Genomic DNA, 12,227 nt, shown 5'->3' with positions numbered 1-12,227 from the left:
TATGATTTTCTGGATCCAACTAATCCAAAGGTTTATTTTAATAATGCAAAAACTGTCTTTTATTCAATAAACTATATTTTTGTGAAAATAAAAAGCACCATAAGAATGTTTTACGTTTTATTACCATGAATGATTATTTGTCAAGTTAAACATGTTTGAAGATTAATTTTACTGTACAGTTAAATAAAAAAAAATAAAAAAATTTTGTCAGATTTTCTAAAATTCTAATTGAAATAAAGAAAGGAAATGAAACTTTACCATAAATATGGAATAGAAAATGGATGTTCAAAGCTCTTATTAGCTTCACCTGCATGTGTGGATCCACTCAAACACAAACACAGAAAATGCACCTTTTTCTTTTTAAGCCAGAAGAAAAAAGCATCTAAATCCTAAAAATACATCATGTTGACGTACGAAGGTGTCAGGAACGGCGAGCCGCTCCTCGCATCGCCGTACCTTTTATTTGTCAGGAGGTAGAAACTGGGCCAGCAGGAATGTGCATGAATCTATTCTGAGTAAAAACATGAGCTTTGCTTTAAAAGCAGCTATATTTTGTGGTTCCTAATATTTGTAAAACAATCTCCTGATTATCTGTTTCTGCACCTGCTTGTGATTTTCTGTGATGAATTTGATGAACTCACAGTGAAAACTTTCTCCGGTTTCCCTTTGGCTCTCCAGTTGGTGTCATGAACCTGCTTCAGGATCATCCACGCCTCGTCGTGTTTGGCATGCTGCACCACACACACGCACACACACAGACATAAACACACACACACGCACACAGAGACATAAACACACACAGACAGTCTATCAGGAAGATTTCAGGATGATGTTTAATCCACCAAACTTCAACCCAGACCAATTATTATATCAAAAATCTGAATGGATTGTTTTACATTTTTACAACACACTTCAAAAACACAAAATCTTACCAAATTTTTTTTGTCTAGTTTCCACTGTAAATATCTTAGTACACTTGAAATAAAACTAACTTGCAAGTAAATTTTCAGGCTGATATAGGAGCTTCTTTTAAGCCAATAATGTCTTAATATTGATGAAACAGTACTGGTTCCGAATGTTATTTTGGGTTGAGGCTGTTTATTACAACGATGTATTATTGTAAAACGAAAAAAATGCAGGAATACTTTTTTCCAAAATAAATAAATAAGTTAATAAAAATATTATTTATGTTTAAAAAAAATTGTAAATTTTCAGGGAAAGATTTTGAAATTTCTAAGTTTCAAACGTCCAACATTTTTGACTTTTGAAAAAAACAAACAAATTCCATGTTTTTCTATAAAAAATTCTGAGATTAATCTAAAAATGTCTGAGTGTCAAAACATAGTGATTGGTGTCAACAGCAAACATCTGCAGGTCTGAAAGCAAACAGAAAAGAGCGACTCTTTGTGAACTGTGGAGGAAATGACATTAAAACCCAGCAGAAAGTCTTCACAGAATCCACAGAAACATACATTAAAAATACTTTGAGAGTTTTGATGCAGCTCCTATTAAAGCGACATCCATCAAAGCTGCCTGAAGGCAGCAGCTGCAGTAAAATCGTGTGCATAAAAAGCTCCCGGCAGGTGCAGCCGCCAGGTCTCACCTCCAGCAGGAAGCGGGGACTCTCCGGCATGAAGGTGAGTCCAACCAGAGACGTGACGGCCGGAAGAGCTGCGATGATGACGAAGACCCGCCAGCTGTGGAACTGGAGCTCTGTGCCCATACTGAACCCCCAACCTGCTCAAACACACAACGATGATGACGATGATGACAGCCAATCACAGAGCACCCCTCTTCTGCTCTACACTGCAAAAACACAAACTGTTTCCAAGTATTTCTGGTCTAGTTTCTTAGTTTTTGCAGTTGTTTTTCAGATGTATTTTACAAAACTGCAAAGGAAACACGTTTTCCGCATCACATCGTGTGATCGTCATGAACCGGATGTTACTACTGGCAGAAATGACAAAGACGACGACAAGGTTAGTTTTGTCTTATTTCAACTATAGTGAGATAGAAATGAGACGGAAAATACTTGGTAAGAGGTTTTTTTTTGCAGTGTATGCATACAATACAGATAATTTAATAATAACAGCGTAAGTCATCTTATCATAAAGTCTTAAGCATGCATTCGTACCGTATCTCGGGATGACTCCCCAGGCGGTGAATGAGGCGTAAATCCCACCGAACATCCAGAACATGCACAGCCAGGACAGATGCTCCCCTCTCTTATCCATCTGCAGGAACTCAGAGAAGTACGAGTAGACGATGGGCACCGTGCCGCCGATGCTGACAGCGTCAACAGAAAACACAGGAAATAAAATACTGTCAGGAACGGGATTTAACTGGAGAAATGCAGTACTGGTAAAACAGATAGCAAGAAGGAAAACAGGAAGAAAAAATAGGCATAAATTAAGATAGATGTAAAAAAAAGAAAGACAAATTCAAGGTGAGGATGCTGTAATTGTTTTCTCTAAGATATTTTATTTACCAAAGATATTTTAAAGAACCTTATGTTATCTGGATTCACCAGGCAAACTGTGCATGCCTCAGTGGCTCTGCAGACGGTTTTTACTGTTCAGCTCAGTTTGTGACCTTGTTTTTCAGTCCCAGCGGATCGCAGTTATTCTGAGAGCAACTCTGCTGCGTCACTGCAATCCAACACCAACTCAGCTGCAGCTGCATGCACGAAGCTCGGCTCTCACTGCTTTCACAAAAGGACAGAAAATTCTTTCACGTTTGCATCTTTATCAACTATGTGCTGCGAAAAAGAGGTTTTTTTTGCAACTCTTTTTTGCAAAAAAAGAGTTGCAAGTCTTTTTTTGTCAAGTTTAAAGTGCTAATATCTTAGTACACTTGAAATTAGACAAGACTAACTTAAAAGTAACTTTTTCAGCAAGATATACAAGCTTTCTTTAGGACAATAATTCTTGAATATTTATGAAAAAGTTCTAGTTACATTGGCAGATTATTTCATTGACAACATTTTTTTTTCCACTTGTCAATAAACCAATATTAAGGAATTATTGATTCTAAACACATCTCTTGAAAAGTTATTTATGAGTTAGTTTTGTCTTATTTGAAGTGTACAAAGTTATTAGCACAATAAACTAGACCAAAAATACTTGGTAAAATGTTGTGTTTTTGCAGTGTGTCTATAGAAATAAGATAAAATATATTCTTAAAGGGGCAGTATTACGTATTTTCCAGGCTAATTTTGCCATTTTGTAGTATTATCAAGTAACTATGTTACCAGTGGGTGGAACTCCCTTGGCATTGCTAGGTAACGGGCTGAGCTACCCTCGGGTTGCTAGGCAACGGGCTGAGCTCCCCTCGGGTTGCTAGGTAATGGGCTGAGCTCCGCTGGGGTTGCTAGGAAACAGGCTGAGCTCCACTGGGGTTGCAAGGTAACAGGTAGTGGCTTCTAATTTGTGACGTTTCTTTCAGAAGGTTTTTGAAACAGCTCATTTTCCATACACCAGAAAACATTAAATTATTGCTATAAAACCTCTGGGTGTTTTGGCTGTTTTCAGAAGAACACAAATGGAAGCACTAAAGCGATAGGTCTTCTTTAAACACAGGAGTAACAGACTCAGATATGTAATAGGCTCTGTGTGGACATTTTAGGAGATACATTTTAAATAGGCTTAAAAAATAAACAAGGGCCTTAAAAAAGCTCTTAAAGTTGACAGAGACATTAAACTTAACAGAATGATAGTTTAGTTACCCAATGCCAGACAGCAGCCTGAAGAAGAGGAAGAAGCCGTAGCTGCCAGCAAACGATGACAGGAAGGCAAAGATGCAGTTTATGCCTAAAGCTAAAATCAGGCAGCGCCGACGGCCCGTTTTATCAGCCAGACCGCCCCAGAGGAACGCGCCGACCATCATGCTCAGGAAGACCACCAGACCTGCACAGAAACACACACATCAAATGTAGTTATTTCTGTTTTGTTTTATGTATGATCACCTGGTGCAGAAACTGCTGCTTTGCATCAAGCTGCCTCAGAAAAACCAGCCTGAAATAACTGCGTAGGGTAATAACTAGTTACATTTACTCAACTACATTTACTTGAGTGACGTTTTTGAAAGAAAAAAAAACTTTTAGGTAAGGTGATGTACACAGATGGCACATTTTCATCAACAAGGCAGTTCAAAGTGCTGTGCATGAATTACAAGGCGAAACAAACAAAACAACAAAACCAGAAGAAAGACAAAAAACTCAAGTACAAAATTAAATATTGGTTCCCCATGTTTAATAAGAAATCGTTAATTTATAAACTAATACAGGTTTCTCTGGATCTTAGGTTTGTTCTGGATTAGAGAGACATAAAACTAAATGTTGGATCTCCATGTTTGAGTTTTGTTCTGGGTGGTTAAGTAAACTAGCACGAGTTTAGGAAGATTTTACTGTATTAGTAATTTTTTATTAAGTATTTCTTCTCTTACTTGAGTAAAATTTCTGGATTTTTTACCCACTGAATGAAGAACAAACATGTTTTAACCAAAATCTCACCAGACTCACACCTGCAGTTTCTGCTAAGATACTGATTTGGAAAATTTTTATTTTGCCTGAATTTGTTACTTACTGTCATTTTCATCCTTAAATTACCAAAATTTCCACTTAACTTTATATTTTAATCTGTCTGATTATGTAATTTTTAAATATTAAATGATTGATAATTTGATCAATTACTCAGTACTTGAGTCATTTGTTGGATGGGGACTTTTTACTTTTACTTGAGTAAAAATATGTTGAAGTAGTAATACTCTGACTTGCATATAAGAGTCCCTCTCTCGTTAAAAACAAAGTGCTCTGACAGAACTTACAAATGAACTCGACCCGGTTCAATACCATTATTCATCTCGTCAGACGGTCGGGCTGATTCGACCCATCAGGTCTGAGTCACGTTTGCTCGCTCAGCTCTTTCTGAAATCTCCAGGCCTGTCTGCCAAGAATAAACCCGATCGATGCCAGAAACCAGCTGGCGGACGACGTTTCGCCAGATGGCGGTGCAACAGGGGGCAGCAGACGCTGTGACTCAGCGCGCGGATCCCAGGTTACGAAACCCCGTTCTTTATGTATTTGTTTTATAGGAGACTCTGCACGGCTCCTTTCAACGTCAGCATCGATCGGTTCGCTGCTGAGTCAGAGCAGAAACACAGAAGGAGGTGGAATCGGCTCTGGATCGAAGCGCTGCAAGGTGGGCGGGCGGAGGAGGCATGGGACAGACCAGCAAGAAGGAGATCAGAGTTTCAGAACAGAGTTTGATCCCTGCAGGGTTCCTATCTGATGGAGGAGGAGGAGGAGGAGGAGGAAGGGGCAAGACTTGAGTTGTTGTTTGGAGAAGATGCTGGGAATACAATATCTGTCTAAAGAAAGACATACAATAAAAGTCAAATGACAAATTTGACTTTTATCGTAGCAAACTGGCACAGAGAAAGTGTTTTAAAGGTGACCTATTGAACAGATTCAGATAGGTTTATGTCCTACACAAAACCTGTTCTTAGATAATCAGATTTCAGTCTGCTCAGTTCTGACTGGATGTTTTAGGGCGTCTTGTCACTTTAAATTCAAATAAGCTGCTGCCTCCCAACTCAACATTTACAGTCGCATCTGAAAACGGCTGAAAACAAACGCAAAATTATACAACCATACGTCTTTGAAAAGCAGAAGTGAAGCCTTCTGTACATTTAACAAGAATTCAGCAAGTGGTTTCTGGATGGCAAGTCAACAACAAAACACTTCTCTTTTCCAGCAGCCATTGTACAGCACATACAGCGGTAATACCACCTGACCAAATGTGCTGAAGCTCAGCTGGGGTTGCTAGGTAACGGCCGGAACTCTGCTATGGTTGCTAGGCAATGGCACAGTACCGTCAAATGCAACTTAACAATCAGGTTATTTTAAATGGCCCATTTTACCAGACACCCCAAAAACAGCGGGATGTTTTTAGTAGAGACTTAAATGGAAGTATAAAAACAAGCAAAATGTGAATTTTGCATAATATTGATAAAATATTGATATCCAGGCATTATCCATATTGCTACTCTTGTAATCTCCAAAATTTAAAAGGATGTAAGTCCTTTATGGCTCAACATACAGTCAGCAGCAAGGACTCTGAGTACTGAAAGGTTAGTACTCAGAGGAATCACAAAGTCGCCCATAATAAGACTGAAGTCTAATTATACAATAAAATAGTAAGTTATAGTAACATTACTCTGCAAAATAAAGGACTCTGAACTTAAATTTGTCAAAAACCCTCTTGAATAATTCTCCAAAGAAGAGTGGGTGAACATTGTTCACTGCCAATTATTGCAAATGCCTTTTTTTTAAATAATTGAAACGATTACCATGGATGGATGATGCTCCAAGCCACAGCAGCATTAAATAAAAACTCTGTCAGTGAGCGGGGTGAGCAGTTGAAGACGGCTGCTGCATTTCTTTTTCTGCACCATCCATCCAGCTGAGTCACTGCTGCTCATTAGCTAATTAAGCTGCAGGAGAAAATTAACAGCTCCCTCTGAAAAGCTTTCAGGGCGTCAATCACACCAGAGCCACTCCGTTTTCAGACTTTATTACATCTGCTCACAGTTTTCAAGTATATTTGTTTGTGTTTGTGTCAGTAAAGCAAATTAAGCTCCATATGAAGGACGACTTCTGACTCTCAGATCCTTCACCCTTCAGTCAACTTCCTCTTGGAAATGTTTGCTAGTTAACGACTTCAGGAGAAATAAAAATCCTGTTTTCCCGTTTCTGCTGAGATCAGAATCCCAGAAGGAGTCCAGAGAGTTCTGGGTCCAAAACAAGGTTCTGTGACTCAGCACCTTTAAAAGCCATTTGTAAAGTCAGACGATCAAAAATGAACAGCAATAATTGGCATTAGTTGGCCTGTGAGAAGAGATAAAAATTGGAGTTTATTTTAAGTATTTTTTTCACCAAGTTATTCATTAATTTACAAATGTCACAGTTTCAAAATAAATATTTAATTAGCAAGTTAAATATCCAGCTTTCAAACAAAACACTCATAGCGTTAACAGCATAATGAAAACAAATACCTATGTTTCCTCTTATGACTCACATTACCTCTGTTAATCTTTGACTGTAACTTTGCAAAGGTCACTATATACCTTTATGTAGAAGTTTCCAAGTGAAATCAAATAAAACACCACAAAGACATAAAACACTGAAATACTCAAACATCGAGGTTGGATACGGATCCTTTGAAAATGTAATAAAATATAAATAAATGAAGAGCGTAAAGCGGCTCCAGAATCTGAGAAGAAGAGAGGAAAATGTCCTGCAGTTTAACTAAAACCTGTTCAGGAACTAAATCACAGCCTGACTGGAAAAGCATCACAGAGACTCAGAGAGGCGTCAGGATGTCGTTCTTTCAGTCACAAAACGTGATTTAAACAGAAAAGAGTAGCTGCACGTAAATCAGTTCAGTGGTATTTATGATGTCAGCTCTTACCCAGCATCCCTTTCTCCGCATTGGACAGACAAAGGTCCTTTTCGGCTGACGGCAGAGCGAACGCCACCACGTAGCATTCGACCCCGTCGGCCATGAGAGCCAGACCCAGCACCACGAAGAGCATCCACTGGAACTTCCCGTGGCCGCAGTCCTGCATGATGTCCTCATACTGCTCCGATAACTCCTCCAGCTCAGACGCGGCGCTGCCGCCTTCTCTGGACTTCGCCCTGACGCAGAAAACATTTGGACTCTATTGTTAATACGATGGAATCTGAGAATAACCTCATAACTGTATTATCACAGAAAGCTCTGGTAAAATGTGCTCTTTAACATTTCGGCCTTATTTTTCCGATTCTCTTTAGGGGTTTGCTTGATGTTCTGCGATCTGTGATCGGCCGATACTTACATGAAGCCGATCTTACCTCCTGATCTTAGCCAACCTCTAAAAATCAACCACTGTCCTCTTCTGCTTTGCAGTGAGACGTTTGACTGACAGACCGGACCACCAGATCATCTGAAGTTACCAATAGTCGCTCCTCTGTTTCCAACTCAGCGACTTTCTTGTGATATTTAGCTACATTTTAGACCAAAAAACATCCGTATCGGCCAAATGGCAGGTCAGGCTTTTTAAAGACCAGTAATTAGTGATCAGCCAGAAAACTTCAGCCGGTGCACCGGTAGTTCTCTGTTGTCCTGAAGCATTGTTTCCAAAAACAATGCAGTTACTCTGCCTCATCCTCGTCTTCATCTCAATTCCCGACGCTGGCAAACATATTTTAAAACTTCATAAAAAATATGTTTGTTACATATTTATTGTCACCAATCTGACAACAAATATCTACAATATGTGGAAAAGTCCCATAAGCTCAGTCAGAAACAACCAATTAGAGGCAGGAGGAGGATCTTAGTGCTGTCAATCATCCTCAAGAACATTTGCCTCACATCCACCTTTCCTTCTGCTATGCTGCATCTGGTTCATCACAACAGAACCGGCTATTTAGTTTGAAGCAAAATATTTAGCTTATTAACTAAACACTTAGTTTGTAAACTAAATGACTTTTCATTTATTTAGGCCATGTTTTCCTGTAATGGTAGATGTTTCTAAGCCATTATGAGGTTGATAGACAGCGCTAAGACCCTCCCCCTGCCTCTGATTGGCTGTTCCTGGTCGGGAGTTGTGCATCTCTTTAGACGGCGACAGCAGCTCAAGGAGGAAGTGGAGGATATCGATCTCTACACAGATTATCTGCCTCAAAGTTACAATTACAAATTTTGCCGGACTATAAATTGTCCCAGAGGTTTTTGCAATAAAAGATAATATTGTAGTTTTGAGACAATTTTCAATAAAGTAATGGTACAATAATGCAAGAACTCATTCTCAAAGATCAACGTTAAATTCTGATTAACATTTAACTCTGGAGCTGGAAGACATTTAAAATATACAAAATAAATAAAACAACTGAAACAACAAATTAATGACGAAGACCAAATAGACTTTTATCAACCAGTTTTTGGTAGAAAGAGCGAAAAGATAATAAACAATAAATCATGTGAATGGAAATTATCAAATTTGTTCTAATTCATCATTGGACTAATTTATTTATTTATTATTTCAATAGGCCTACTCATAACATACTGTCACGACATGCTGACAGTTTTAACAAACATGTAAAACCTTTTTTTTGGTAAAGTTTTATACTGTATCTGTAGAGCGAAGAGTAATGCCTCACCGTGCGGCTCTCTGTGCGGCCTTCACCTCATCAGGATGCGGAATCCCCTGGTATTCTCCTTCGTACATCTGGTCTTCATCGTCGTGTCCCTCCGTCACGTCGCTCGCTGCGTCCTCTTCCTGAGGAGGATAATCCGCCTGGTAACCGTAGCCGTCAGGACCGCCGCCTTCTCCGTAAGTCCCATAGCTGTCCCCGCCTCCCTGGTGGTACACGTTGTTCTGGTAATGGTCCGCCATTTCAGCTATATCAGCATTTAATAATGGGGGAACTAAAAGGCGTGTTTCCTGTCTCTTCTAGAAGAAAGATAACACAATGGACGTCCTTGTTTGCACTTTTTGGTGACCAAAAACTAAATCCTACAGAGATCTCTCATCATTTGCTTGTGTTTTTATTTGGTTGAAAGTAGAAAGTCAAAGTCGCTGCAGTCAGGTACTGTTGGAGGAAAGTCAAAAATCCAATCTGGAGTCTTCATCAGTTTGACCCTGGAAACAGAAAAATACCCATTAGTTTATTTTTCCTGAACAGCAGTGCCTAAAGCAAAAGATCAATTTGGGAAAAGGTACTCTGAAATTTTAAGATGAATAAAAAAAAAATAATCTAAATTTCCATTTTTTTCAAGAAAATGTCTGAGTTTGAAAAATCTCAAATTTGCTAGAAAATCTGTAATTTTTAGATGAAGCTCTGAAATTTTCTAAAAAGAACAAACAAAAACAAAAAAACAAAAACAAAACTGATATTTCTGAGTTTCAAAAGTCCAACATTTTCAAATATTTTCTGGAAAATTTCTCAAGACTTTTGTCAAGTTTTCAAGTTTTTTGGTGGAAATTTACTCCTTTTCTTTTTGCAGTGTATCTTCACCCTATTCCACTGCTCTTCATATTCAGTGGATGTGTATTTCCACTCTAACTGTACATATTATTATTGTCTAATGGACTTACAACTAAAAGGCCAGGAATGATGCAAAACAGTGTATCTCAGTGGAAACAACATGAGGCTCAAACCATGTTATAGTAAATTTCCTTCTCACCCCAATTTAATGAAATGGGGCAATAAATATGGGATATTTTGTTTCACGTTCTCTGGAAGCGATATCAGATTACATCAAACTCTGAGGTTGCTGTTCTTCAGTAAACGCACAGAATAAATCAAATGTTTTCCAGGCTGAGCGTTAAGATGATACACTGAGCAGTTTTCCACTTCGCTCATCGCCCATATAACAGATGACCATAAGAACAATATGCTTCTGCGGTTTCTTTTCTGCTGCTGGTGATCAAACAGCGTTACGCCATTAGGTCAACAGCACCATTAGTGGTCAGAACTGCTGCAGTTACTGCGGCACTTTGCTCCTCACAAACCAGCTCTGTTTATCCGCCCACCGAGGTTTGTTGGGTTAATTCGACGGGGTGTTGCCCTCAGGGTTTACCTCCATAATCTGGTTCTGTTCCTCAGATTAGGACATAGAACATCGGAATCGGCTGATGTTAGTAATTTTTTCACATATTTTCTGGTCCAAATATTTTAGAATACTTGAAGGACGAAACAAACTTCCAAATAACTTTTCAACAAAATATAGGAGCTTGTTTTAAATCAGCAATTTCTTAATACTGAATAAATAAAGTATTGGCTCCATTAGCAGATTATTTCATTTACACCAAGACATTTTTCCAGAGCAATAAGTGACATAATCTGCCAGTGGAACTGATACTTTTTCATCAATATTAAGACATTTTTTACTTAAAACGAGCTATTTCTTGCTGAAAGGTTACTTGTAAGATAGTTTTGTCTTATTTAAAGTAATCAAATATATTTGAACTAGAAACTAGATCTGCTAGATGTGCTATTTGTTTGCTTGAAGGCAAACAAAAATATGTCTTAATGCGCATAGGGTTGCATTTTAATTATTGCAACCCTATGCGCGCGGTCACCTGGACAGGTCGCCAGTCTGTCGCAGGGCAACACACAGACACACAACCATGCACACACACACTCACACCTACGGAGAATTTGGAGAGACCAATTAACCTGACAGTCATGTTTTTGGACTGTGGGAGGAAACCGGAGAACCCGGAGAAAACCCACGCATGCACATGGAGAACATACAAACTCCATGCAGAAAGACCGGGGCCGGGAATTGAACCCAGAACCTTCTTGCTGAAAGGCAACAGCTCTACCAACTGCGCCACTGTGCAGCCCACAAATACAGAATATATTATAAAATTTTAAGTGTTAATTACTTAATAATAAATTTCAGGTCTTTGGAAACTTATTACACAGTTAAAAGTGACAATAATGAGGATTTGGTTATTTTTACACAAATAGTGCAAACCATGAGGCTTACAAAAACAAATATGTGTCTACGACTGAAAGCTTCAATAATCAATAATCAAACAAGGAGATGAACCAAAGGAGGACGAATATTGTCATAATATTAAATTCATAAAAAGCATCACAGAACAGAAGTAAATAAACAAACAGATGAGGCAGATGGAGATAAAGAAAGTCTGTAAATGCAGTGAAACCATCTGATAACAGCGACACGGCCACAGGTTGTTCAGCAGGATATTAAAATAGACTTATTCATCCTGAATGCATCACATGATTGAACAGAGTTTCAGTCAGACTGTTTCTCAAGGAAAAAGCACAATTTGCCATTTTGTTGTTAATAGCTTCAAGAATTAACAATTAATTTCTTAGATCTACATGATCTAGGAAAATTAGCAGTCGAGTTCTGCTGATCAATTGTTGACGAGTTAAGGGGTCTGTAACATTTCAATATCGCCTACAAAAATCATTCATCCATCCATCAATTTTCTTCCGCTTATCCGGGGTCGGGTCGCGGGGGCAGCAGCTTCAGAAGGGAGGCCCAGACTTCCCTCTCCCCAGCCACTTCTTCCAGCTCCTCCGGGGGAATCCCAAGGCGTTCCCAGGCCAGCCGAGAGACATAGTCCCTCCAGCGTGTCCTGGGTTTTCCCCGAGGCCTCCTCCCGGTGGGACGTGCCCGGAACACCTCACCAGGGAGGCGTCCAGG

At 39.1% G+C, this 12,227-nt stretch overlaps 1 protein-coding gene across 3 annotated transcripts in view; it reads right to left on the bottom strand.

Annotated features, from left to right (window-relative positions):
• Positions 1-12,227, bottom strand: part of LOC103466770 (synaptic vesicle glycoprotein 2B-like) — a 32,807-nt gene that overhangs the window by 8,279 nt on the left and 12,301 nt on the right. For all 3 annotated transcript variants that reach the window (XM_081608322.1, XM_081608321.1, XM_017305415.2), the window contains 6 exons: positions 9,200-9,681; positions 7,470-7,696; positions 3,725-3,905; positions 2,135-2,286; positions 1,604-1,737; positions 642-731 (listed from right to left, as the gene is read on the bottom strand). In XM_081608322.1, coding sequence (XP_081464448.1) covers positions 642-731; positions 1,604-1,737; positions 2,135-2,286; positions 3,725-3,905; positions 7,470-7,696; positions 9,200-9,435 — 1,020 coding nt within the window. In that variant the 5' untranslated portion in view covers positions 9,436-9,681. The remainder of the gene's footprint in view (positions 1-641; positions 732-1,603; positions 1,738-2,134; positions 2,287-3,724; positions 3,906-7,469; positions 7,697-9,199; positions 9,682-12,227) is intronic.

Source organism: Poecilia reticulata, chromosome 6 (genome assembly GCF_904066995.2).
Source record: "Poecilia reticulata chromosome 6, P_reticulata-male-v2, whole genome shotgun sequence".
Taxonomy (NCBI): domain Eukaryota; kingdom Metazoa; phylum Chordata; class Actinopteri; order Cyprinodontiformes; family Poeciliidae; genus Poecilia; species Poecilia reticulata.
The sequence above is the reverse complement of the archived record's forward strand: the minus strand, read 5'-3'. Positions and strand labels throughout refer to the sequence as shown.